This window comes from Falco punctatus, assembly GCF_963210335.1.
Source record: "Falco punctatus genome assembly, chromosome: 6".
NCBI classification, from domain to species: domain Eukaryota; kingdom Metazoa; phylum Chordata; class Aves; order Falconiformes; family Falconidae; genus Falco; species Falco punctatus.
This window is the reverse complement of record NC_137585.1, coordinates 38,891,477-38,918,249: the sequence shown is the minus strand read 5'-3', so window position 1 is coordinate 38,918,249 and position 26,773 is coordinate 38,891,477. Positions and strand designations below refer to the sequence as shown.

At 38.2% G+C, this 26,773-nt stretch overlaps 1 protein-coding gene across 1 annotated transcript in view; it reads right to left on the bottom strand.

Annotated features, from left to right (window-relative positions):
• Nucleotides 1-6,316: 6,316 nt before the first annotated feature.
• Nucleotides 6,317-26,773, bottom strand: part of NUP205 (nucleoporin 205) — a 52,852-nt gene continuing 32,395 nt past the window's right edge. The window contains exons 23-43 of the mRNA XM_080393240.1: nt 26,093-26,207; nt 24,924-25,073; nt 23,789-23,863; nt 22,924-23,081; nt 21,921-22,001; nt 20,906-21,097; nt 19,007-19,277; nt 18,466-18,564; nt 17,100-17,248; nt 16,200-16,391; nt 15,871-15,992; nt 14,570-14,708; nt 14,229-14,355; nt 13,181-13,257; nt 11,496-11,624; nt 10,860-10,986; nt 9,994-10,160; nt 9,475-9,598; nt 8,454-8,582; nt 7,907-7,980; nt 6,317-6,672 (exon numbers count right to left, since the gene is read on the bottom strand). Of these exons, the coding sequence (XP_080249366.1) occupies nt 6,520-6,672; nt 7,907-7,980; nt 8,454-8,582; nt 9,475-9,598; nt 9,994-10,160; nt 10,860-10,986; nt 11,496-11,624; nt 13,181-13,257; nt 14,229-14,355; nt 14,570-14,708; nt 15,871-15,992; nt 16,200-16,391; nt 17,100-17,248; nt 18,466-18,564; nt 19,007-19,277; nt 20,906-21,097; nt 21,921-22,001; nt 22,924-23,081; nt 23,789-23,863; nt 24,924-25,073; nt 26,093-26,207 (2,850 nt within the window). The 3' untranslated portion in view covers nt 6,317-6,519. The remainder of the gene's footprint in view (nt 6,673-7,906; nt 7,981-8,453; nt 8,583-9,474; nt 9,599-9,993; nt 10,161-10,859; nt 10,987-11,495; nt 11,625-13,180; nt 13,258-14,228; nt 14,356-14,569; nt 14,709-15,870; nt 15,993-16,199; nt 16,392-17,099; nt 17,249-18,465; nt 18,565-19,006; nt 19,278-20,905; nt 21,098-21,920; nt 22,002-22,923; nt 23,082-23,788; nt 23,864-24,923; nt 25,074-26,092; nt 26,208-26,773) is intronic.

The window sequence follows — 26,773 nt, the reverse complement described above, 5'->3', positions numbered from 1 at the left end:
ATGTGGATTTGTTTTTTTTAATTTAAGACAAAGAAAGGATTGGCAGGATGAATGTAAGCTAACTATTAGAGATAATTTGGTAATGGCTATAACTTTTGATAATAAGAAAGTTATGATTATTTAGTAAAAGTAGTTGTGAGACCCTTTATACATTTTGTACTAAGGCCAGAAGAATGGGTTGGAATCATTGTTGAAGCTTAAGTAATAATTTAGAGTTTGAAAGGTTCTTTGTATCTAACTAGTCTTCTGTATAAAGAAAGTATATTGAGATGTCAGAATGTAGGATTAATGGGAACTGGGGAGAGTCGACTGGAACAGCTTGTAGTTACCTGCCAAGAAACCGTGAACTTTAGTAAAAGGTAATTCCGGCAGGGGGAGATCGCGACCACCGACTCATATACCACCTACCCAAATCGTACCCCAGACCCATTTCTGGACCTTTCTAAGCTTTATTGCGCAGAATCGGATATGGGAGGAGAATATGTTAATGATTTTTGGGAAATGTTATGATTATGCATAAATATTTAATGAATATGTATGATAAGTATTATATATGGTGTTTGATTTTGGGACCTGGCGTGCGTTGATCGCGAGAGGACTCGCTCACGCACCCGGCCGTCAATAAAGAAGTGTCTGCTTATCTACATCACATTGGTGTCGATAAGTTCTTCATTCCGAGATTTCGGTAACAGTTTTGGCAACCCAGATGGGACCTCGCTGAAGGAGACCGGAGGAGTCGGGGACCTGATCGGTTCCAGCCGGCACCGAGGATTTCTCGGGGATACCCATCGATCCCCGATCCGTAAGGCTCTTCGCGACGTTCCCTGGATATTTGGTAAGACACTTCTTTTTTTCTAATTGTAGTAAGTGGGTGAGAGTCCCACTAAAGTAAGTAAGTAAGCGCACTAGAGAAAGTGGGGGGGAGTCCCACTATAATAAATGTATGGTAAGGAGTGGGTTAGAGTCCCACCAGTGGGTTGGAGTCCCACTGAGTAAGTCTACCTGTCAGACGCAGTGAAAGACCTGCGCAGGGTAGGACTAGGAGTCTGCCTGTCAGACGCGGCGAAAGCTGCGCAGGGTTGGACTAAAAGGATCCTTGTGGAAGTGGAAGCCTAGGCGTCTGCCCGTAAGACATAAGCGAAAGCTATTGCAGGGTTGGACAAAAGTGGAAACAAGAGAAAGTATATGCTATAGTGTTCTCTAAGGTAGTGCCTCTAACAAAAAGTTAGAAGAAGTTTTTGTGTTTGTGGTTTTGTGTTTGTGTATTAAGAAGAAAATTAAGAGGTATAATATTGTGTTATATGTTTGTTTAAAGTAACTGTTGGAAAGTGTGAGTGTGGTTGTAAGGGTGAAACGTGCAATTGAGCACGAAAGCGAGTGTGGAGTGTGGATCCGCGGATCGGAGTGACAGAGTTGAATAATTGTGTATTGTACTGTGAGTAATTATACCATGGCAACTAAGTTAACTCGGTTGTTTAAAAGTCAAAGCATGGGTAATCTTGCTGTAAATGACAAAATCCCGAAAATTTCTCCATTAGGATGTTTGTTGACACACTGGGGAGATTTGTATGAGGATTTGTCGAAAAGCCAGATGATTGAGTATTGTAATAATTTGAGTATTGTAATAATTGGTGGTCTTTGTATATATTGGATGATCAGGAAAAGTGGCCCATGAAGGGGACACTGAATTATAACACTATTTTGCAGTTAATGCTGTATTGTAAAAGAGAAGGGAAATGGAATAAAATGTTAGATGTGGATTTGTTTTTTTTAATTTAAGACAAAGAAAGGATTGGCAGGATGAATGTAAGCTAACTATTAGAGATAATTTGGTAATGGCTATAACTTTTGATAATAAGAAAGTTATGATTATTTAGTAAAAGTAGTTGTGAGACCCTTTATACATTTTGTACTAAGGCCAGAAGAATGGGTTGGAATCATTGTTGAAGCTTAAGTAATAATTTAGAGTTTGAAAGGTTCTTTGTATCTAACTAGTCTTCTGTATAAAGAAAGTATATTGAGATGTCAGAATGTAGGATTAATGGGAACTGGGGAGAGTCGACTGGAACAGCTTGTAGTTACCTGCCAAGAAACCGTGAACTTTAGTAAAAGGTAATTCCGGCAGGGGGAGATCGCGACCACCGACTCATATACCACCTACCCAAATCGTACCCCAGACCCATTTCTGGACCTTTCTAAGCTTTATTGCGCAGAATCGGATATGGGAGGAGAATATGTTAATGATTTTTGGGAAATGTTATGATTATGCATAAATATTTAATGAATATGTATGATAAGTATTATATATGGTGTTTGATTTTGGGACCTGGCGTGCGTTGATCGCGAGAGGACTCGCTCACGCACCCGGCCGTCAATAAAGAAGTGTCTGCTTATCTACATCACATTGGTGTCGATAAGTTCTTCATTCCGAGATTTCGGTAACAAACCCACAACCAACTCAAACTTTGGAGTTAAACACATTGAGCCATTACATTCAGCTGTGAGCCCTCTTTCTGAGGACGTCACAGAGGATCAGCCTGCCGCTAAACTAAGTGTCTAGTTTAGGCTTTTAAAATGTGCTCATACATGGAATCCAATATTTACTGCACAGTATGGTTGTCAAAATCAAGCCATCAGATTATAACATTTTAGAGCCGGTGCAGCAAAAAGGCTGTTGAATGCTGAACATTAACCCAAAAGCAGAAATTCAAGGCAAAAAGGTACACATACACTCCAGATCTGATGCAGATCACATTCAAGAAGGATTCCAAGCAGCCTCAGAGGTCATCCTTAACCCTCTACCAACCAGAGTTTGTAGATAGCTATTAAATAAATCTATAGATTATACCTAGTTCTAGAACAGTTTCTTCAGTGTTATTCTTTGTTCATTGTGATAAAATCATGGTTAAGGTAGAAAAGAAAAAAATTGGGGTTTATTTTTCTCTAGACCTCATAGATATGCAAGCACACACCCATGTACCATTTTCAAATGGCTGAGCATGAAATGTCATTTACAGATTCTTCCTTTCAAACACATCTGTTCTGTACCTGTTTCCTTAAATGTTTGTTTCTATAGATCATCTCCCAGTGTTTAAAATAATTGCCCTCTCACGGAAACTTTCAGTTGGGCACATGAAAGTGTATGAACAATGATCCTACCTTGAGCAGGTAAGCTTGCCAGTCGCTGACTTAGTCGTACTCCAATCCATCAAAGGTATAATAACGTCGATCACCATAAATAGCGCATACAGCAGGACAGGGGTAACTAGTGCAACTGAATATCCCTCTCCAACAAACACTGTAAGGAAGATTAACAATCAGTATCAGGGTCTTTTTATTTTCAAGGAGAAGCTTTCTTGGGTTCTTTATTTCAAGTTGCACACAAATTCATGAAAGAAAGAAAGTTCTCAGACTTTGAAACACAGAGCTATTCTATGGATTGCTTCTGAAATGATTGGTGATGCCATGGCAGAAAAGTGTTGAGCATCTTGCCATCAGCACATATGTACAATAAAAATGCATAAGAAATGAATGCAAAATCTTGGCATTTTTATGGCTTATGCAGATATTTCCATCGTTGCCTCCAGTATAGGTTAGACACCATGCCACAACACGCTTATTGCTGAAACATCAATGTTTTATTTTTTCTCAAGAAATTTTGATAAAAATCTGTACATATTCAATACAAAAGAACTCCAGTTGCTACCTCTAAGATTTCAGGGTATCAGACAAGTACAGAATGAGTTTAAAAAATAAATGCTGATATTTTGCAGGATTCCTTCTCCTGTCAGCTACCTTCCATGACTTACATGAATTTGTATGAAGGTAGTACTGACAGCCTCCAGTTTTGCTTGTGTAAGAGTATAAGCTCAGTTGATTTGCCAGTGAAGTTTTTAACTAATTAAATGTTACCATGCCAAACTGTTTATTATAAATATATACTTAATATTTTGGCTAACAAATTATAACGGATGAAAAACTATTTTGTGTCAGTATGAGTCAGGGAAGGCTCCTTAAAAAAGATGGTGGGTGCTAGCTCATTTCCCAGTTCTAATGCCCATTTCCTTCCCTTCCCTCTCCTTTCCTCCCCCTTTCCCTTTCCTCTTCCTTTCCCTTTCCTTCCCTTCTCTCTTCTCTCCTCTTCCTTTCTTTTCCTTTCCACTTTTTTTTTTTTTTATTGCCCATCTTTTCCCTATACAGTTGCCCATGGTAACTAACTCACACTGTAAACAGTCCAGTTCCCAAAACAGCAGACTCCGTGTGTGTGTCTGTGTGAATCTCTGTGTCTGTGTGCGTGTCTGAGTGTGTCTGTGTTCGTGTGTGTCTGAGTGTGTGTGTCTCTGTGTCTGTGTGTGTGTGTCGCACACCAGTCTGAGACCAAATTCTGAGAACAGAATTAAGACTCAAAACAGAGGCAAGAGGCAAGGAACTTTATTTGCCCAACAATAAATCTGCGAATGCAAAGGGAGAGAGAGCAAGAGATAAAGGAAGGAAAGAAAGAAGAAAAAAAAAAAAAAAGGAAAGAGTTCAGAGCAATAGCTACCACCCCGGAGCTGCAGTGTCGTGACAGTCCGATTCGTTTCCAAGTCTGGTGGGGTAATGTTCCATCCAGCGTTAGTTTGATCTGGTTTTTTATAGAGTTGTTACAAGCTGTTCTGCTTAACCACACCTTCCACCCGGCCATGGTGTACCTGCCCAACGTGGTCCTCAGGGGCCTCCAGGCACTTTGATCCCCCTGACCCCAGGTCCGGGCACACGCACAGGGGTTTGTTTTGCAGGATCAGCCTCCCCCGTTGCTCCATGGTGTCAGTCGGTCTCCAAGAGAAGTCTCCACCGTGGCAGCAGTGTTCACAATGTTCAGAGAGATCATTCACTGTGCTGATGGCGTGAGCTTCCTGCCACAGCACCACAGCAATGTTGAGACAACACATCTGCTGTGGCGACGGTGGGTCTCACTGGAGCCGTCTCCTACATTGCGTGTGTGTGCGCCCGCCCGTGTCTCCGTGTCGCTCTGTGGCTGTATGTCCGTGTCCCGCTGCTGCCACCCAGCGGCGGCTGCCGCCGCGCCCCAGCCCGCCCCGCGGACGGGGGACAGGGGACAGCCGCGCCGCCGCGCCCAGGCCGGGGTTGGGGTTCCCGCGGGCGCCCGCAAGAGGGCCCCAGGCGGCACGCGCCCCGCTCCCCCAGCGGCTCGCGGCGGCGGCACGGGCCCGGGGCTCAGCGGCCGCCTGGCAGGCGCCGGCGCCGCATCCCCAACAGCGGGCGGGGGGCGGGGAAGGGGGGGCACCGCGCGCCCCCCGAGGGACACAGCCCACGGCAGGGTACGGCCGTGCCACGCACGGTTCCGTAGCGCCCCACAGCCATCGGCTGGTTACCGTAAGGAACACGTGGTGGATCCCTCCGATCCAGCCGAATGCCCAAGTAACATTTCTGTAATGAGGCACATTATTTTTTGTTCGCCGAGATGGTGGAGAAACAAGAAAAAGCCTGTGAGAATCAACAAAGTCCAACTGCATAAACCAACAATACCTGGCCATATGTTCTAATATGGAACAGCGAATAACCGCCATCCGACAGCAGGGCATCATCATTCCTGCATAACAGATGATGCAATTCATGCAATGAGATGGTACAGGTGAGTAAGTATAAAATCGTTAAAAATGTGAAATATTATGTATCGAAAACTCGGGGGAGGCAGAATTTGCAGGGCACACATGGAGAACCGGGCATTAAGATCAGACTGTAATAAGAGAAATCCAACAGATCTCATGTCAACAGCGGTTACACTTCCTGTTTTTTTTAACTTAAGAAACACCTGCTGAGAAGTATCTCTTGGGAGAACAATCTGTACGGAACCAACCTATCACTCAACTATGCTGGCCTCCTCCCCATGCATTTTACTGTTTTTATGCTCCTCTTCCAGCAAGAACAGCACAGAAAAACTACTCCCCGAGCCGTAAGAACCAAACCTAGGGCAGTTACCTTCCATGACTTTCCCTATTTTTCAAAAAAATATTTTTTTAAAATCTAGACTTGTCAAGCAGCTTGTACTTCCGTCAGCTGAAAAAGGCAGGACAAGAGGGCGGAGAAGCAAGCAGTTCACAGTGCAAAACGATCCCCTTTCACACAGAATCCACACCAGAGGGATCGAATGCTGAAACTCGAACCCCATGTGTGACGCAAGAACAGCATAAACAGAGACATTTTAGTTTTCTCTGAAAGCATAAATGTCATATGACAGTTGCAGCACTCTTTGGTTTCCTTTACGTCCCCCGTTAGAATTCTTCCTTGCTTGAAATTTTACATTAATCATAACTCGATTGAAGAATTGTTTTTATTTTTCCTGTCAAGCTGGAAGCAGTAGGAAAGAATACACAAAACTGACCCATAGGGGTAAGAAAAAAAAGTAACAAAATATTTTTGACATTATTTAGAAAATGTATGATCTATCAAATCTGATGATCCAGAAGGCCTGCCCTACTGCACTGCATCAAAGGGCAAGCAACATGGATCAGTCTTTTAGGTCCTTGATATCCTTAGGAGACCACGGATACGTCTAACAAGGGCTTGAATAAAGGTGTATCGTGACCGAACCTTGGAATATAAACCTTCAATGTCCAAAAGCTTCTTCTGCAGAGATTCACCAAAGCTGTTTGTGGCTTCAATCTGAAGCTGAGAAACAAGAGATTTGTTACAGTCATCAATAGAAAATCACATTCTGGAATATCAACTTATCCATCATCAACTACCTGTTAACCCTTTCATTACAATTTATTCTCTAAACCACTTTCAAAAGAATGTTTTTTCTGACTCCCCTAATAAGTACTACTTCCATTCGTCCCTTATGCTTTTCTCTCTAAATTATATAACGGATAGCTTTTCTATGGAGGTTTTTGGGTGACTGCATTTACACATTACCCAAATATTACCACCTTACAGCCTCTCTAGCCTTCTCTAAATTTAGGAATTAAATTTACAGTTTAGGAATGAAACAGTTTTATAAAATTCAGCTTCTTCCGTTACAGTCATACAAACACTTCTTTCAATTAAAATTTTCCTAGTCCCTTAAGGGCCGTTTAGGAACTAAGAGTCCACAACATTTTTTCATTAATACATATGTAAACAATCACTGAAAGTATTAATTACATTCTAAGTATTTTAGCAAAATGTTACTGTATATTTTACTTTTGAACAAATGAAAAAAAGATACTTCATCACAAAACACACATACCACCTTTCTTATAATTCTAGATCTTATAAAGGTACTTGAGACTGAACAGGGCTTTGACAACAGGTTTTTTTCTGCACAAACAGCAGTGGAAATGTCAGTGGAATTTATTAATAAAACTGATCTTTTCTTCTGTCACCTCTGCATCAAATTTACACAAACTATTAAATCACTGTGTAAGCAGAAATCACTTTTTTGCTGGCATTCACATTTTATAGCTTACTCAGTTTCTGTTACCCTTTTTGATCTCATTTCTCTACAGCCTAGCTGCAGCTGACCTGTGGTAAACAGCTATAGGATCACAGAAAATTGAGAATCCTGCCCTCATATTGCAAGTCTTTGAAGGATCACTGATGTTTTCAGAGAGCTGTTACTTAAAAATACATACTGTTTGACTGGCTTACAAGAGAAAAAGAATGATTTTTTTTATATATAAGTTTAACTCATTTAACTTTTTATATTAAGACTTTAAAATATGTGTGCAGCAGCACAACTGCTATGTGCTTCACAGCACTTTACAAAAAATTTTGCAACATTTCACTAATCCTAAATTAAGTTATATCCTGTTGGTGTTACCACAGGTTATTCAATGATAGAAAAACTATAGTCAGACTGCTCTTGATAGCTGTATGGCAATCAAGCACATCCTGTACTATTCAGTAGACTGGCACCTCTCACCTGTTCTATATCATGTTGGCTCACTCGATTCAGTCCACTACTGAAATCCAAGTTAGGCTCCGAAGCAAAGGAATCTAGTGATAGAAAATGATAGTTAAAATTATGTTGGATGCTCCACACTATCTTTTCCACATCAAGTTATACAATGAGTTTAAAATGCAGTGTTCCAAACTGGTCAGTAAATTTCTGCATTAGAAATAACACTGTTTTTTTGACATAAATGATTTAGAGAAAATACCTTAAGAGTCATAAATAATTCTGATCACACAACATGGCACTTTAAGCAAAAAGCTCCTCCCCAGATCACTTCTCCCTCTTTGATTTCCTTCCATTCCCAATTTTTAATTAATTTTACTTTCCTTTGGAGGTTATGTCTATGATTCAACAATATTTGTATTGCCAATTCTCCAGCAGAAAATCCAAAGGTATGCCAAATCCAAAACAAAATCTCTTTTATTTAATATAAATGGCAAAAAAGTTAATAGTAGCAAATCAGTTTTAAAGTTAACCATCATTCAAAGGCACTTTGATGTCTGAGAAATTTTACCTCGCAGCCTTCCTTTTTTAAATGACATCCTGGAGGACAACAGAGGGTCTTGGGAGTCAGTGGGTGTGCAGTGCAGTAGATAGTGTTCCAGATGGCGCCAGAGAATGAAGAGGCATGTTTCTATAGTATCTGTAGACACGTCTAAGTGAAGGAATCTCACTGGGTTGTCTTTAGATTGTCCGTTTACTGTATGAGCACATTTACATACTTTGAAATGGCTGAAGATGTTAGCTCAGCTGTCTGTCACCTCAGGCAGAAGCTCCTCACCCCCACTGCTATGGCCCGGTAATGGATCGCTTGGACTCTCCTTACCTGCTTCAGTGCAGTGCTGGCTAGGTTACTTGAATGACTGCTACTCACCCTGAAGGAGCTTTAAACCAGCACTCTGCACCAGAGCAGAGTATGAATGCTCATGGGATTTGTAATGACAGCTCAGTTGCAGAGACAGTGGATTAAAGCAGAGGTTATAAAGCTGGGGATAGCAGTAACATCTTAAGTTACAACAGGTAGGTCTGCAAGAGCACATCTTTCCCAAAGTAGGTTTCAGAGGAAATTTTCATCTGCTGCAGACTATTTTATGCGTGACTAGTTATTTCCATGGAATTACTCGTGTTTATAACATAAGGTTTATGCAAGGTTCACTGTAAGACTGGAAAACCCAGTTGCTCTGATAGGCACCTCAAAATTATTTTTCAAGATATTTCTTCCACCACACTTGTACATATACAAATGTTTAGCGGGTCTGGATACTGAAGAGTTGGGCTGTAGTAATAACTCCTCCATTATTATGTAGAAAGTCATAGCAGAGTCTCCATGATGAGAATTACCAACTTGAAAATGCTAACATTCTGACAATAGCAGAACAATACCCTCTAATAATTTAATTCTCAGTTCTTCAAATATCCTTTTTGCAAAAAGTGTTGTTTGAAATGGTCAGAAATCTAGGTAAAGAGAACCTGTTCCTAATATTCTGCTTTTCTGGAGCATCACCTTGGGACTCATTTTAATTTTAGAAGGATACAAGAACAGAGAGAAAGCAGCTTGGCTCGGTTGTTTATTAGCTTCACCAGGCGTCGCCTTGCCAAAACGTATTTTTGGGAAGTGGAGATTTTGTCAACCCCAGCTGGCATAACTGACTGACACAGCTGTGATAAGAAGAGGAAAAAGAATAAGACTGTAGCAAGTCACAGAACATCAAAAGAAATAAGCAAATAAAATTACTTATCAATATCTAGAACTTCCTTCTCAGCTGCTATTTCTTCAAAACTGCGCTCTCTATTTTGAATTTGCATAACCTTGCTGACCAAAAAACAGAGAAATAAAACGTATCCCCAAGCAACTGTAATGAAAATCACAACTTTTACAAAGTTAATCCCAGTATCTTCCATAAAGTTTTAGGTCACTCATTTTATGGACCCCTCCATCAACAGTAGAGAGGAATATGCACAAGAACTGGAACTATTTACTCATCTAAGATGCTTTGGAGTCTCTGTTACAGCTATGTCTAAGTTACAAGCAATACAGTCAGAAGAACTATTACCTCTTTTATTTCATCTGGTGGGAGCTGTTCCACATTCTGCAGTTTGTTAACACTCTGACGATGGCTATCATAATAGCTGAAGAAATCACTAGTGCTCTGTTTCAGCAGGTATATGATAATGCCCAAGCCAGGCAAATGCCAGTATGGGACCACCGGTGCTTGTGTATCTAGAAAAGGTGATGAAAAGTTATAACAAATTTTAAAAACAAAACAAAAAAAAGAACAGGAAATCAATAAGGTATGCTCTCTGTCAATAAAGTAGTGAAAGACGTGAAAGAGCTGGCAAGTGTGCATTTTATGCTTCTGTGTCAGAAGTAATGCAAGTGAAAGTCTAGGCAAAAGTTCTGTGACTGCCGTACTAGAAGGTAGTCAGCATAGTACAGTACACACGAAATGTAACTAGACCAGAAGACTTACTATTTAAATATTTTAAATGCTTAGCTGCATAATAGCACACTGAACTCTTTCCATGTGGCATAATGAAGAGTTCCAGTCAGCATCTAAACAAGTCTTGCATGCCATAAATGAGGTTCTATGGAAAAAAAAAAATAACCTCACCTTCCCCTGTCTTGTGCTCCTTATTTACCTACACATTTGTTTCTGACGTTTGCGATTCTGAGGCTGCCATGGGAAGTGAATTAAAAAAGATTTTTTGGTCACGTTTGTTTTAACTCAGATTAGTTTCCTGATTTGGCTCAGTTCAAGGCTGTGCAAGCATGTGTGCTAGAATTAGAAAATGGGCAGCTACAGTACTGGCACAAAGTGACTTAAAGTGTATGTGAAACTACAGCCTCTGGTTCATTATTTCCTCCTAGCCCAAATGTCACATCATTCAGTCTCATGAAATAGCAAGCCAAAAGTCTCACCCTGACGAGGCCCATCTCGGTTGGTTGATTCTGACAGGCTAGGAGTAAACAGACAAACAGCGTGCTGAAAACTGGGGGCGCTTTGCAACATAAGTGACTCACAGTATTCCATCACGTTTGCACAGATCTGCCAAAAAAAAAATGACAACATGTCAGTTACAATACCTACAGGCTTTGGAGCATTAAATTTTAAATAGATAAATGTCAATAAACAACATGTTTTGCTCCCTCTCTCTTCACCAGAATGTGATGATTCTCTTTTCTGATCAGGTATAGCCTCTTTTCTATTTCAGGTCTAGGACTTGCAACCTTGCCTCTTTCCCAAACCTGCTAGTTAAAATTTCTGGTCAATTTTAAGTCCCCCCTTCATTTTGAAAATTGCTGATCAATTTAAGGTTTCGAAGTTCATGGCATTTTTTCCCCAAAATAATAATGGTTGCTAATGCAAATTTAAGTAACCACATTTTCAAGGTTTACTTTAAATAGAAATAAAACGTGGGATCCTATACCAAACTAAAAACAGTGTAGAGTGTTACCGCTAGCATATGGAAGTACAACAAAGCTAAACAAATCTGTGCAGCAGGAAGAATGTCACAACTTGAGACTGAAGGTTCTAGCAGCTTCTTGTGTCCTTACCTGTTGCATGGCCAACTCTATTTCATCCCTTCTGTTCACTCTGTCTCCCTCTGCATTATCATCTTGCAGTTTAAACTGACGTAGTCTGTCTGAACCACCAAACCGACTCAGAAGTCCTAAGCACTGGCGCTGCCGTAAGAAATGAACATTTTAATTAGTATCTCGACAAATGAAATGCACAATTCTTTTCACTTAAGTGATACCTATCCCTTAAAACACAACAGCAAGACAGCAATGCAGGTAAATTTTTTTACAAAGTGCTAGAAGTTGTAAAACACAAAATATTTTAACCCAGATATAAAAACTAATGGCACCCTAAAACAGTTCCTTGAGAAATGAATGCAATTCAAAAGTGCATAACTTTATCTCACGTCTCTTCCAGACTATTATACTCACTAGCATCAATAACAGTTTAGGTTTACCCTTTCCCACTTAAAACAACTTTACCTATGTAGACAAACTAACAAAATCTGGATATGAAGATAATAACCTCCATAAAAGTAGAGTGCGAAAACCAATTCAATAGTTTTATAAACAGAAGTAACAATCAATAAATGTGTTTTTAGTTTACATGTGGCTGTTAAGATCACCAAAGTGCCTCAGACTGTAAGTCAATTTTGTGTGGAAAGGCAAAAAGACTTATCAAAGATTAAAGATCTTTTTGTAATTACTTTTGGGGAAGAGTAGACCACTTAAATCCTTTTATTACTGGATGAAAATAACAGGACAAACTAGAGAGAAAAATTACAGAAAAAGCTGACTGATTCACACAGTTTTGGTCAGAACAGGTCAGTTTTCCAACTACCTAATTAAAACACCTTATAACAAAAACAACACAAAACAACCTTTCTGCTTTCCCATGGGAATTTCTTGCTGGCATGATGCAGCAGAATACCAAGTATCCCAGCATTACAGCATTCATTTACAGCTTGGTACTTTGCCGGGCTGGTGAGCCTTACAGTTCTGTCAAAGTGTACAGAGAACACTCCTCTTGCAAACAGAAATATTTGATAGGGCAGCCCCTTCTACAGATAGTTTTCAATGAAATATTTCCTTATGAAAGTCCTTGTTCACATGGACCACAAAGCTTCAGGAACATTGATGGATGCTGGATGCTGAGCTGTAAAGAGGTCTGCAGTGATAGCTGTTGAGCAAGACTTAGTTTATCTTGGCTTTCATTCTGATTTCTAAGTCAGGGTTATTTTTAAACAAGGAGGAAATAAAACACTAGCATGTCTGATACTCCAGTTGTTGAGCTGGAGACATGCTTGTGGCAAAAGTGGTAACAGAGTATTTCTGCATTACTTGACCTGCTTTGCTGCTGACCTCAAATTCTTCTTCTCCACATAAGGTAAATCCTAAGCTAGGGAGGGACACAAAGTCCCTGATGCAACCCTGATGTTACCAAACGTTATCTTTTCAACTGGGGGAGAGGGGCACGTGACACAAACAAAAAAAACCCAACCCAAAAGAAACAAACCACCAAAACCACATGCCACATAAACCACCGCACTCACACACAAACCACCTCCATCTCCCCCCCAAAAAAACAAACTACCACATATTCTTCTTAATGGTGGAAAACATCCCTTTCATAACTGCTACTAGTCAGAGTAAAAAGCCAAGAGGAAGCCCATCTAACAACAAATCTAAAAGGACCAGTGTTAAATATACAACTTCACTACCTGAAATCGGCCTATATGTCCTTGTAGCTCCATCTGCGTCCCTTCATTAACATCCATGTCCAGCTCACTTAGCACTCCTGGTAAGAGATGCAGCCATTAAATTAACTGGGGTTTGTTTTCATGTTTTTTAAATAAACCAGATTTATGCAGTATGCACATTAAAATACAAGCACTGATTAGAAAAATTTCAGCCAAATGTAACAACTCAGATTTTGCACACTGTTGGAGGAAAACACCCAAATAGGAATGCAGCTACTAGGAGATGCGTGACAGCATGTAGCTTACTGTTCTGCTAAGTAATTAAAAGGGGGGGGGGGGCGGGGGGAGGAAGGGAGGTTAGCCTGTAAATTGCAGCTGTTGTGCAAAGCTCAGTATACTGTAAGCAAATAAACGTTTGGGTTCAACCTACAACTCCTTTCTATTGTAGGCAGACATCTCTCCTGAACAGCCAGCCATTAAATCAAAATAGAGAAGTTATTTTGAAATAGTAAGCAAGTTTTCTAGCATGCAGAAGTAATCTCTATATCCATCACAGTAATTATTAGTCCTCTGTGAAGATAAGTCACCCAAAAGAAGTGTCAGTATGCTAATCCACAGTGCTTCTCCACAGAAACTTCCTTTTTTAAATAAATAAAAATGGGTAAGACATTAACAAAGATACAAGTATGCAAATAATTGTCAGCCTTCATTTCCTTAGTCACAGAATCTGCTGAATGAATATTCTTTTTGAAGATACCACATGCACTTTGAACAATACTATGTGCAAGTCATCTCAAAGACAAAAAGTACTTACTGTCAGGTAGCTAAAAGAAAACGGGAAGTCAAATGCATATGGATAAGGGCACTGTGTCCACTGCAAATCTACCATACTTAGTTCAAGAACAATTATTTGACATTTCTTTATTTTTCCCAGAGCTCTACATGTCAAGAAAATTCTGTACTGTAGTAGGTATTCCCTTACATATCTTATCTTACTATTTCTTTATAGAAAACCAAGCCCGAGATTCATGCAGATGTGGCTACAAGACTTCAAAACTACAGTTCCTACCAGGCAAAGCTGCCTTGCTGATTATTCCTGTCAAGGAAGCCAGCTCCTGGAGAGATCCAACACTAACATCTTGACACCTCAGGATTGCCTGGATAGTATCTGAATGGGAAATTAGAAACTGCAAAACCTGTACCACAAAAAGAAAAGGGAAAATATGAACGACTAAAAATTTAGCAGTGAGCAGAGGAAAAAGCAATGCTTTTACTTCTGGAGAATCTTAAAGTGATCTCCCATACCAGTGAGGATAGTATTTTAGAAAAAGCTTACTCTCAGAGCAAAAGGACACATAATTTCTTTGAATGAGCAGTAGCAGTGCTACTCCAGCATGTTTTGGAACTTGCCTGTCCTGCTGCCTGCAGGTGTTGTGCCATGCTGGATGTGAGGATCACTTGGCACAGTTGAAGAGCTGGAAGAAGAATCTGGCGATAACGTTCCACTGGAGCAGGAATGAAGACCGGTGGATCTCTCATTCCATAGATTCTTAACAGGTTTAAAAAGGAAGAAAGATAAAGATAAAAAGATAAAAACAGTGCAAGAAAAGTGAAGCCGAATAGTGAGGCAGAGCCTCAACACACAATCACCCTCAAGAACATGGAAACATTCATATTTCAGTAATAGCTTTGTACTTGAACCGAGTTTTTATTGGAAAAGCAACAAATTTATGATACACCTGCTGCAATTTACCTAGAAAGCTGCTATGAGACATTTTCTCTAAGCAGAGAAAATTACTTCTTTGTACTATACCATATTAAATCAGATTACTTTGTTGCAGAAATATGACGTTTCCTTTACTTACATATAAAACTAAATATTCCCAAATATTTTAAGAAGAGGTGTGCTTAATTCTAAAGCAGCTAATAAATATAATCCTCTACAAATGCCCTGTAGGTTTCATATAATCTTACAATTATATGATACATCTATTTGGCACTTTTAAACACAGTACTTGTTGAAGTCTTAAATTTTTCCAAAGTGTTTGAACCTGCAGTATGTCACCAAGAACTGTAAATTTAAAGCAAGGATCAAGGTTTGAAATCAGCTAGGGTGATTTCCCCTAATATGCAATTTCCTTCTCTGAGATCTCTTAGTCACCTCACAATGACTAATAACATGGCAACACATCAGGAAACTTGTCAAGCAACATATAACTGACTTTTTTTTTTTTTAACCACATCATAAAGTATTTCTGAAACATTTGCTTCACTGCTCTCTCATTACTGCCTTATGGGGGAGGATGAACTTCACACTTTTTGTTCACCAACTGCAAAGCCCCCAAAAATAAGTTTAAAGTGTAGGCTGGTTTTCAAACATTATAGTCTAAATTATTTAATAATAATCATCATCATCATCATCATCATCCTCCTCCATAGACCGTTCCTATCTAAAGTATCAAACAAAGAAATTTTCATATAGTCTAAAGTAACTGGGCATAGAAGTACAACTTCACACCCACTTATTTGAAATTTTCTCTCAATAGAAGGTAGTTTTAAACTGAACTGAGAGGTTAAAGAAACATACACACACACACACACAGAGAATAAACCCACAAATTATTTACTCAAGACTTGTGGCTGTAAGAAGATACCATATGCTTCCAAGACTACCTTACAATTTCAAAATCATCTAGGGAACCAACACTTACCCCTGATGGTCTGTTTCAGGTCGCATGTCATATACTTGACACTGTGCCAGCCTCACAATCACTCCAGACCGCAACAGCTCCAATGCCCCTTGCTGACTTTTAGCTACTCTAGTGAGGAATGCCTAGAGAAGAGCAGAGAAGGGTAATATTGGGGATCCATGATGAAACTTACAACTATTATTTTCTCTTGATTTTAGCATAATTTCAAGTACTGTTATTTTAGTAAAATATCTCTGAGTACAATCAATGTGAAGTCTATTCAAACAACTTTTATTTAATAAAAAAAATCCCACCACCATGCCACAAAATCATTTCTGAAGTGCTATTACCATTTTGGACTCATAGGTGTACAGCGCTTTAAGTAAAGGGGGCTGAGGTGTGAGCAAGCTCTGAAGAGTCAGATCATCATCTGCTAGGCTATCCACAAGCACTTTCAGGTAACCACTATTGGACAGATACAACAGCCACTGCTGCTGCTTGTCTACTGAAATGATACGATCAAGCAAAGCCAATGCCAGCATCTGGGATGGGGGAAGAAAAAAATATTAAATCTATGAGATCAATGAGATTTTTAACAAATACATAGAAATATGAAAAGAAGTTGTTCGAAGCAGCTGCTTAGCTTAAAAGCAGAATGCATTTCTGCACTACAATTGCAATTCTTTATATGAAGTCCTTTAAGATTTCCTGACTCTTTAGTATAGTATGAGCCAATTATCTTTATTATTCTTTAACAAAATACTACTGATATTGTTGACCAATAACTATGCTAAAATATTTTCATGAAGTATTACTACAAACACTATTACTATTTCAAACTAGTTTGCATTCTGACTAGATTCCTGTCTACTGAAGTTATTTCCAGAAGTTATTTCTTCCTGGTCACCAAACCGCCTCAGAGTAAGAAAATAAACCAGTAAGACTATGATTTAAAAATACGAACAAATAAATGCCACAGTAGTTCACACCTACAATTTTTTGCAGCACTGCTTGCTAACTTTAATTTTAAACAATAGGACACACAACTTTTTTGAGTTGTAATAAGTAAATAATATGCATGTATGCCCCTGCTTTCAACAGCTTGAAGGATGAGGGGGAGGACAAAAACATGAAAGGGATTAAGTATCTACAAAAATGTTCTAGTTCTACCTCATGAAATTTCCCCTCTCTGCACAGCACTGAAATGCTCTTTAAAACAACAGTGATTGCAAAGGAGTAGATTTATTTACCCGGCCTATCTCATGACCATCACAAGCATCACGACAGACCACCTCCATGAGAGCTGCCCCATAAGTCTCAATAGTTGCCATGTTTTCCCGTTGCAGTTTACTAAACACATCTTCAGGAGCTGTCAGACGTTCCCACATTGTTTTTTGAGCTGTAAAAATGCAAATAAAACACAAAATGAAAAATGCAAAGATCGGCAGCTTAGCATTTAGCTTATCAACAGTACAGCCAAGGCTACATCCTTCAGGGCATTCTCCCTTCCTTGCAACTGAAATGCCCCAAACAATGGACTGAGGTTTTCAGTTGAAGCACAAATGTTTTCCTACAAATCCATTCTTTCCTGAGTATCACACACAAACCAGCCAGAACAAAAAAGGTATGTGCCTGTATACATACACCGCCCTTGTAAACAGTATGCTTAGAATAATTCTAAGATTCAGTACATGTAACATAGAAGATCTATTAGGCCTAAGAACTCTCACTGGGACCAAAACATTCAGTTTGAGGGAAGTAAAAAAGGTGACTTAAGTGGGAAAGGGCTGAATCCAAAGCCAGATAATTATAAACTACAAAGGGGTTCTAACAAATTCATAGGTATGTTTTTTACTACTGTAGCTCAAAATGCTGACACATAGCAGTAGGGGTCTGCATGCACAGTTACTAGCCTCAAGTTTCTTTTTCAATCCTTATCCAAGCTCTAAGATTAAATAATTATTAGAAACACTGATGAATCAAGTATTTAAGCCATTATCAGAGAGAATGTGGTATTTACCATAAGCTCTCTTGGTTAAGCAGCAACTCTGGCTGGCTTATTTTTTTTGCTTATTTTTTTGGGGGTGGGAGTGATATTTTTTTGTTTGCTTGTTTGTTTGTTTTCCCCTTCGTAGTCTTCAGCTAAAGGAACACAAAAATATGAAATAATCTTTGGGTTTATTGTGGTAGTTCTTTTAAACAGGATCACTGTGGTATGAACAATCATAGAGATGAGAAGGCAATATTTCTACAGTCGGACCTACCTGGGAACAGTTAGTTACAAGTAATCTCCAGTCCTTTGACAATTTTGTAGCTATGATGCATAGCTTTAAAATGGACACAAATGAAATATCTTCTTTAGTGCTGGAGGTCAGAAATTTGATGTCCTCATCCAGAACAATACATTTTGAATGCCTATGTAGCTAGGCAGGTCAGGACAGAGGATGATTTGCATCTTTTAGCATAAATAGCTAATTTCAGAGGCTCTTAGAGTAAGATGTTTTCTATCTACACAATTCTATTTCCAGAAGACAATTCAGCATGCAGAAACTGTACCACTCAGGGTTTAATAACAGGGGTTATTTTGCTCTTCTCCATAATACAGTTGGACAATACCTGCTTCTAAAGTGTCTGGTTCATCTGGTCTCTGGGCAATCTGTAAATAATAAAGCAATGATCCATAAAGGTGCGTCCTCACTCTCTGGAAGCCGCCACCTGTTAACAAGAAACATTCACATTTAAAACCAAACAGATGTGAATTCTGTAATGCCATCTTCCACTGGCACTTAATTTAACCTTCCTATGGCAGTCCTGGAAGAAATAAATGAAACAACTAGATTTCTTAAGTCAGAGTTCTACTGTTTGCATAAAAGTGTATTTATTAGTAAATTCAGCAAGTTTATGCTCCTCCCAAAAAGTGGCAATATGGAATTCCCTTCACAGTCATTTACATGTCTCTCTGCTGCTTGTTGTTCAGCTAAAAGAAACAGTATGACTTTATTCTTGTTAGTAACATGACTTCAATGTATATTAATCATGTAAGCTCAACAAGACTGTAAAATAAAAATCTTCATTGCACTAACAAGAAGCAGCTCAGACCATCTTTTTACTCTTGGTGGTTGGAATTCCCACACATGCACTGCAAAGGACAACACACCTGTTTTCAAAATGAAATCCAGCAGCTTTTTTAAGATGATGTGGAGGGAGGAGTCACCAATAGAAGCAAAACCCGTGGATATGTTCTCAGAGCCAGGTGATGAGGTAAAAGAACCATCCAGCATCAAGACATATTGGGACTGTCCCGTCATAGGAAGTGCAAGCGGTTGTTTCTGCTCTGTTTTCACGGACTGGCTCAGGTGGGCAGTCAGGGTGAACACAGCCCCTGCCACCACTGGCATCAACTCCTGAGCTGCATCATCATCAAGGATCTTAACACAGAACGAAGCAATAAAAAAAAAGAAAAAAAAGGTAGAAAACTTGTCTGATTTCATGAGCCATTAAAGCAATTAATTTAGCCTCTCACAACTATTTAATTTATGTACGCATAAGGATTTCATTAACATGACACCATTTAAAACACATCAAAATCAGTAGTGTCAGAAACTTGTACAGAAAGATGAGTTGAAAACATTTTAATTGAGAAGAATATTAGCCTTCTAGTTTTTATTTACACAAATCACAGGCAGGATGATAATTAAATCTGGATGGGGAAAAGGGAAGAAATGTGCTGATATGAATTGCTTATTAGTAAAATATCTAAACCTAAGTTAGGGAAGGAACAACTGACATTCTCTTGGCTTTACAGCTATTTAAGAAAACTATGACCATTAAAAACGTGAAGATACAATTTAAAAAACTCAAAGGGGTGAGCATCAAAGCAGCATTTAAGACAATGTGCAGAAACACTAACAAGAAGTTAGCACATACTCTTTAGTTCACCTCATCATTTAAAAGGTAAACCTGTTATCCTTATCACTGACACTCAAGGAGCTTTCCTTTCAAGCAATACAGTCATTCAATATAGTAGTCCAATTATTTTCAAAAGAAAATAACAATTTTTTTTCTCACATTAACAAAAATCTTCACTGAAGTGTTACAAAAAATCACAGTCTGAATTTTTTTCTCTGTAAAGATTCTAGGAAAAAAAGAAATTCCTTTGGCTACTAAAGGCCCCCTCCCTTGTTTCCCTTTTTCTTCAGCTTTGTTCACATAAAAAACAAAACCAGCACTCTACTAAAAATAGGTTTCAGGTAACTCCTACAGAAAAAAAATAATGGAAATAACAAAACCCCAAAAGGTTACTTTTTGCTTGAAAAATACCATATTTTCATAATATTTCTCTAAACACAACTTGTATAATCAGGAGAACTACAAACAGCCTAACTCTTACAATAAAGCAAAAAAAAAGTCCAATACCCTAAACAATATAAAGGTCGTTCATTAATTTTTGTCTTTAAGTATGGCTGAGTCAGTAGTAACTGTCCAGTCTGTCTCAAAAATTATTACTATAACTCAGCAGTAAAATACCTAGACATTAAATATTTTAAGAGAAAGCAAACTCTCACATTTCCAAATGACCTTCCAATTGTAAAATCTTCAATTTATCTATGATGAAGCTTCATTCAACTCTTTCATTTTTCAAAAGAGGCAGCAGTAGGATTTGCAGTGAGTCATCTAAAAGACAATAAATTAGCAACTGCAATACTGTTTGCCTGCATCCTTTCAGTGAGTTCTTCTGTGTTCCTCATCAAAATGGGCTATTTCCTTTTCACATACCCTTTCCAGACTACCATCATACTGGATTATACCGAGATGTCTTTGAAATTTCTCAATATATGGTTTATAGCTCAACAGTAGCTATGCAAGTATAGAGTATCCCCTCTGTCCACAGTGCATCTGACTTCAGCATATTAGCAATTGGAAAAAAGAATACTAAAGACAGACTTTTTTTTTATTATTATTACAATCAAGAATGCTACTTGAAAAGTAGTTTCTCTTTCACATAAAAATATATAACAACAAAGTTTGATAGAGTTGGTTACCAGTATAGAGTTACCTTGTCATGCACATCCTGCAACAGATCACGGATAATCAGTTGTCTGTCCTCAGCCTGTATGAGATCTTGGGGGCAGGCAGTGAGTATTATTTCCACCAATTGTCTCCACGACTCTAAAGCATGCTTCTTAGCATGGAGGCACTGCAGCAGCTTGTTCCGCTCCACGACATACTGCAGGATAGTGTTGATCTCCTGAACACCCACAACAAAAAATTTGAGTTATAATATACTAAAAGAAGTTAATGAAATAGATTTCAAAATGACAATTTTATCTATTAGTAATAGTCTGGGGGCGGGGTGGGAAGTCTTCAGCTTATCAGAAACAAGCTGCTATTAATCATCTTAACAAGACAGGACAATCCATTTCTGAGCTGCTTTCCACAAAGCCTTTCCATCACGAATATCTCAAGTTTGTAGTAAAACTAAAAAAAAAAAATTAACCAAGTAAATTCTTTTCTAACATACTCTTTAAAATCAAAACAAAAACAACTATGAAAAGTTTATTTGTGCATTTTCTTCCCATTTTAGTTTGTCATTTCTTCTTCATCCTTCAAATTTCAAATCCATTTAGCCAATTTCAACTATATTTAAAAGATGGCAGAAACCTTCATAAATAATTAAGCTCCAAGTTCACTGAAACTACAGCTGTGTAGAAGAAAGGAGAAATAAATTGGCAACCCCTGTGAGAGAAAGGCAAGATAAATTTGGCTGCTGCACACTGTACTTGACGTCAGTACTTACTGCTTTCTGTAGCGTGGAGTGGGTGCAATTGTTATCAGTAATAGGGAGGGAAAAGGTTCAAGAAAAAAGAAAACAGATTTCAGGTCTGCTGTTTAGAGAACAGCAATTATCAAATTTTACTGTCTTTGTTTTGTTGGTTTTTTTTCCTTCAGGAATTACTAACTCAACAGTAAGACACAAATCCACAAGCTTTCATAATAAAGCTTACTGCCTGACAGTATATGAAATCCACCAAAAGCAACCACAAACGGTGGTTTACTTTTTCTGTACTTACCTCCATAAGTAAAGGTCTCTGGCCTATTGCTGCCATTCCTTGAAGGGCATTGACTTCTGCAACCAGAACTCTATGAAGGTACTGAAATAAAAAAATCAAAAAAGAAACTTTAATGATAAGGAAGATACATTTGTCCCTCCTAAAAAATATTTGGGCATGGCTACATAATGACAGATGCAACTGAAGGACCAAGTTTCAAGTAAGTTTTACTCATTTTTGGGTTTCTCCCATACTTCATTCTCTAATGGCAGTATTTTTACCTGTCTGGTCTCTCTCCCCGATCACTGCACTTCTTTTTGCACTCACTCATTTCCTTCTAGTCCTAAGTTGTTCTGTCCTTTCATGAGCTCTTCTAACAACATCACTCTCCCTTTCCTCTTCAATCTCCACTATAGTCCTCTTGCACAGAAGGAAGGGTTTGTTTCCTCTCAAGCCTAAAATACATTTTACAGTACAGAACAGCTGGTTCCTAAAATGGAATAGCTGCACTCCTATCACCATTAACATCACCTTTATGTTACATTCCACTCCTGCTCTGTCCCTTGTCTATCAGACCACAAGTTTTTCAGGACTATTTATCATACACTTGTGAAGTACTCATCACAATGTGACACTATCTTAAAGCCTCTAAGAACTACTGCAGTACACGACGTACATAATTGTGTACACATATATAGTACTACATAGTTGCGTACTGGAGATCAATTAAATACATAAGGTAGATATCATATCTGCAGTATCACTTGTGTGTCCAAGATGGGGAAAACATTAAGATAGAAAATATTTACTGGGAGTGTCTTAAATGGTCTACTGCAAATGAGAAATCAGTGTGTGCAATACAGAAAAAAAATACCTGCAGAAATCATGCACATACCTGAAACAGCTATACTTTTTATGTGAAAGCAAGTTTCAAGGTATCATTAATACAATGGTCATTATTATTATTATTATTACTAAGCTATAAAATACCACATGCAACTTGAGAATATAGAACACTGCATACCTTGACGTTGCAAACCACTTGTCCACGTGCGTTCTTGTGTTCACAGTTAGCAATGACTTGCTCAATCTGAACCCGGTCAAAAAAATCCAGTTGTAAAGGCTCTGGAATGTCCTGACTGAAGTCAATTGAATCCAGGATACTTAAGATCTTCCTGCGTACTGGAAATGTAAATCAATTCAAACTGTATTCAGAAATATCAAGGGGAAAACAAAAATCACCCTGACAACAGGAGCCTAATTTACCTTTGTCAATCCAAATCTTAAATGTGTGACGTTTCAAAAGAAAACACTGAATCCTCAGAAACTGCCATCAATCTATATAAGGGGCTTAAAAAGATTTTCTAGAGCCTTGAATTCTTAACTTGTGTTACACTCTATTGTTCTCCTGTTACGTATGAATGTAATCCAATATTTACAAATACAAGATTCTAATTTTTTCTTTTCAATCAAAGCAGGCTGATTTTCAATGAGAACCATGCAGTCTTTTGTTGAAACTTAGAAACATTTTAAGTAATCTGAAGTTACTTACTTGGATTTTATATTCTTTGCCATGAAAATACATGTTCAGCCTTAGCAACTCTTTCTACTCTTAGCAGTAAATCTATAGACTGCCACCTCCTATTCTGCCCTTCCACAGATACTTAAACAGACTCTTCTCACTTCCTTTCCAGTTCAGTGTTTTCCACTCACTCTAACCATCTACATCAACATCCCCCCCCCCAAACAAAATTGTTCCATGTACTGCTGCTGTTTATAAAGGCTATATTTTCTTTTTCAAAATGTCCTTTCTAGAGGTGGCCCTCCCCCCATTCAGGATGAGAAAAACATTACTGAGAAATAATCAACAGCCATAATATAATGCTTACCTTTGCAAGCAGTGTCAAAGTGGAGAAACCCACTGACTGATCGACTTTCATCTTCCAATCCTCCCTCACCATCAGCTGAATGTAATGAAACATAATAAATAAACCAAAAAAAGAAAAAGAAGCCTAAGTGAAAAATACCACCTACTTTATTAATACTGAAAAAGACAGAGACAACACACACTGACAAACCTTTCACATCAAAGTCTTCTAATACAAATAAATATAGCCTTGACTGTTAATAAAATGTAAACAATACTTATCTCACAGAAACTAGCCAATTATCAAATACAGATTAGACAGTACTAGAAATGCCTAAAAAGACACCCCGCCCTCCAGTATGCATAACACAGCTGGATGAACACTGTAAAATGAGTAGGGTATTTGGACATGGTTTCCCATACTCACATCTCCACAACTATGAAAAGACAGTGTTCAAACCTGTAAAAGTGAGCGAAAACACCATACTGCTGCAGCCCATTATGGTATCTTTCAGTTATTCTGTTTATTTTCTTCATGTAAAGAGTTTTATTGCCATCTGTTTCCATTTCTCTTGATTCACTTCTACTCTGTTATAAAACTCTGAAATCTTGCCTTTTTATTTAAGACTGCATTTTACATCACACTGGGATGAAATACCATTTTTGTGATATTATGTCAAAAGCCAAATGAACCTGTAGCTAACTATCCTCTGTGAGAGAGAGTTGAAAATGTGTGACACAGACAGAAGTTAAGACTGAGAAAACTCTGTCTAGAACTATTTACCAAGGAAGACCCTCCACCTTCTCTACACAGTAACAACTATAGATAGCATCCCAAAATAAATAACTTTATAATTTTAATTATTCTTTTTATATTCCCCTCTCTTACCCCATAAACAATGTTTATTTTTTATATCAGCGTATACATGAAGATGCTTAAAAAATGAAACGCAGACAAATCAGCAACAACAAGAAGATGCCCTGACTTACTTAACTTTGGAGTCTACAACCACCATCACCTTTCTTCCTATCTCTCCAGTGGCAACTCCAGACCCAATACAACAAATGAACTGTCTTACAGAGGGAAGAATTCAAATAAAGTCTCTCATACTTTCATTTATTCCAGCTTGCTTACTCTCACAGTAAATTCCTCTTACCCAAGTATGGTTTCACAGGCATGTCATCAAGCAGCAGATGCAGCAGTCTCTGTGTGTGGGAGCGCTGACGGTTCAGCGATGTCACTCGCATTTCTATAGCTGCAGTTTTCATCAGCCAAGACATTTGGTTCAGCATTGAAATCTCATGTTCTGGGTGGGGATAAGGAAACAATTATAAAATTGAACACAAATAGTATTACCTACTTCAAGGAAAGCATTTTTCACTTGAGAAAACTTTTAGAGGATGTCATTACTTATTATCTGCTCACCATTTGTTTACAAGACAAAAGGACTGAGAGATCTGACAAAAGCCATTAAATGGAACATGTGGCTATTGTGAAAACAAATCATACACATACATTAAATTAAGAGTATACACATACACAAAAAACTCTGTATACAACTGGTTCTAACAGTCATTGCAGAGAATGCAGTGCTTCATAAGCAAATAGGATCACTTCGAATTTCAGTGAAAATAATCACACATTTACCCAAAATTAACAATAACTTTAATTAAAGTTGATAAGTTTGAACATGGGTCTCCAAGAATCTTCATATTCTATATTCATCTAGTTTAGATTCTTAAGTTATATGAGTCATCTAAAGTGCTTTACCCATGCTGGATACATGTATTCAAATGCCAAGTTTACTTATCATTTAACAAAGGACTAGTGGTCAAGCATCTGATAAAGTGAATAAGTACATTTACTCAGTGTAAGACAGCTGAGAAATGTTGGGCTGAAACATTAAACATCTATTAACTTCCAATTAATGCCATCAGTACTTTATTCAGAGGAAGGGAAGACAGAAGTGGTTACAACAGACTTCTATTCCCTCAGTTGTTCTTAGCATTCTCACTTTCCAAAAATATAATTTTTTTTCTTTAGCAGAGTCGAACAAAACTACAGTGATTATTGAAATAGATTAGGATTTGCTTCTGGAGACTTGATCCATTCCAAAACTAACACTCTTTTACAAAAGTTCAGCACTAAAAATTTGAACTTCCTAAATAGGAGAGTTCAACCTTTGCAGAATTAAAAGGTTAGCAGAAGCAGTAATTCAGTTTAATAATGTTACCTATGCTGCTTCTGTGATTCCTAGGGAGTCAAAAGATGCATGAATTGCTTGAATTTTAAGCACGCACAATCTTATCTTAGCATAAAAATTACCTTTGATAGAAAACGGCAAATACTGCAGCTGAGTGAACAAGAAATCCTGACTGGTCCTCAGATACCTCATAGTTGGACCTGATGTGTCAGAGCATGCACACAACTGATAGATCACCTGATAATAAAAAACAGCAGATACCTACTTATGGAATTTATTTTAAAAACAAACCAATGGCCAAACCAAAAGACACATAACACTGTTTCACCTCTATTTACAGTAAGTACATTTCGAATTACCTCTATTTACAGCAAGTTTTCCATCAGCTTATGCCAATGCTGAACATGTTATTTATAACAAATGTTGAATTATGACATTAAAGGACCATCAACAGGTGGATGATTGCAACAGCTATTTGCCCACAATTTGATACTATATAAGCCTTTCTGTGTGTTCAGCTCACTTAAAAATTAGTGTCTATTTCAGACTCCAGGTTCACCAAGACCAGAAATGTGATTTATTTCCACACACACACCCCCTCCTTCAACAGTATGGCTTCTTTCACTTTTAATAATGTTTAAAATATTTCCTAGATTCCACAGACTTTCAACATGATACAGATATGTAACCATATGATTATATGATTTAAGGCCAAACATCAGCTACCTTGCACACACATCTGATTCACCGGTCTTCCTCATCTCACCCCTTCAGACATACATACCTACATTTTCACTGCCACA